The 1,708-nt window shown below is 74.2% G+C and overlaps 1 protein-coding gene across 1 annotated transcript; it reads left to right on the top strand.

The window, feature by feature from the left end:
• The first annotated feature begins 578 nt into the window (after window positions 1-578).
• Window positions 579-1,631, top strand: TMEM158 (transmembrane protein 158). Its single transcript, XM_026085844.1, has one exon. The coding sequence runs from the start codon at window positions 685-687 to the stop codon at window positions 1,567-1,569; it is 885 nt and encodes a 294-aa protein (XP_025941629.1). The 5' UTR covers window positions 579-684; the 3' UTR covers window positions 1,570-1,631.
• Window positions 1,632-1,708: the final 77 nt, after the last annotated feature.

The raw sequence follows: 1,708 nt of genomic DNA on the forward strand, positions 1-1,708 counted from the left end.
TCACGAGGCAGCGAAAGGCAACTTGCGCGGCAGCTGCCGCCGCGCCGGCCGCCCCACCGCGGCCCTCTCGGCCAAGAGAGGCGCGAAGGCGCCTCCCCCCGCCCCCCCGGGGCTGCCCGCCGCGGCGCTGCCAGCCTGAGGCGCCCGCCCCCGCCGCCCCCCGCGACGGGGCGCCCTCGGGCACCCACCGCCCCGGCAGCCCTCGGCCCTGCGGCGGGGACAGCGGCGGGGCCTCGGCTCCCCCTGCGGGCGAGGCGGGAGGAGCCGGCGCAGCGGGGGAAAGCGGTCCCGGCCCGAGCGGCTGGGGCCGCCGCTGTCCGCGGCGTCTCGGGGCGAGGAGCCACCGCCCGCCGAGGCAGGGCAGCTGCCCCGCCGCGGGGAGAGGGCTCCGGGCTGCTCACCGCGCAGCGGCAGGGCTCCTCCCGCCGGGGGAGCGGCCGGGCCGGGGGCGGAGGAGGCGGGGAGGGGGAGCCGCTGCCGTCACCGAGGCTCCCGGCTCTCTCGCCTCGCCGCCGCGGCAGCCCCAGCCCCGCTCCCACCCCCTCGCCTGCCCCCACCCTCCTTCCCTTTCTCTCGCTCTCTCGGCGAGAGCAGTGTGCTGCTTCTTCCCAGATGGCAGCCGGCAGCGCCATGCAGCCTCCCCTTCCTCCTCCTCTCCCTCCTCTCCGGCTCTAAGTCAATGCCATGCTGCCGCTGCTCCTCCCGGCACTGCTGGCCGCCTGCCTGCCACCCTGCCAGGGCTGGAGCCCCGCGGCGGCTGCCAGCGGGCAGGAGGAGCAGGAGCAAGAGCTCTTCTTGCCCCCCGTCAACTCCTCCTCCAGCTCCTTGGCCAGCCTCGAGATGGACCTCGAAGGGGCAACAAGCAAGGAGGAAGGCGGCACCACCAGCCCGGGCACGCCGGCTGCCCCTAGCCAAGAGCCTTCCCCCTCCGCTCCCACCTCCTCCGGGCAGCAGCAGCAGCGGCCCCAGCCGCAGGCCGCCGAGGACCCGCACTGCAATATCAGCGTGCAGCGGCAGATGCTGAGCTCGCTGCTGGTGCGCTGGAGCCGCCCGCTGGGCATCCAGTGCGACCTCCTGCTCTTCTCCACCAACAGCCACGGGCGGGCCTTCTTCTCCGCTGCCTTCCACCGCGTGGGGCCGCCGCTGCTCATCGAGCACCTGGGGCTGGCGGCCGGCGGCGCCCAGCAGGACTTGCGCCTCTGCGTGGGCTGCAGCTGGGTACGGGGCCGGCGGGTCGGGCGCCTCCGGGGCGCCGCGCCCCAGGCCGCCGCCGCCTCCTCCTCGCTCACCTACCCGCCGGCGGCGGAGCCCGGCCAGTACTGGCTGCAAGGGGAGCCGCTGAATTTCTGCTGCCTGGATTTCAGCCTGGAGGAGCTGAAGGGCGAGCCGGGCTGGCGGATGAACCGCAAGCCCATCGAGTCCACCCTGGTGGCGTGTTTCATGACTCTGGTCATCATTGTGTGGAGCGTGGCCGCCCTCATCTGGCCGGTGCCCATCATCGCCGGCTTCCTGCCCAACGGCATGGAGCAGCGCAGGAGCACCCCCGCCTCCGCCGCCGCCGCCAAGTAGCCCGCCGCGGCTTCTACTGGGGACCCTCTTCTTCGTCGTGTGGTGTGAAGGGACGCGGGCGGCCGCCGCCCGCCARACTGGACTCTGTAGCGCTGCCCGTGCCGTGTTTTTCTTGTTTAAAGCGTGTCAAAGGTGTGCC

The sequence above is a fragment of the Apteryx rowi genome, unplaced genomic scaffold, assembly GCF_003343035.1.
Source record: "Apteryx rowi isolate R43461 unplaced genomic scaffold, aptRow1 scaffold_678, whole genome shotgun sequence".
Classification (NCBI taxonomy): domain Eukaryota; kingdom Metazoa; phylum Chordata; class Aves; order Apterygiformes; family Apterygidae; genus Apteryx; species Apteryx rowi.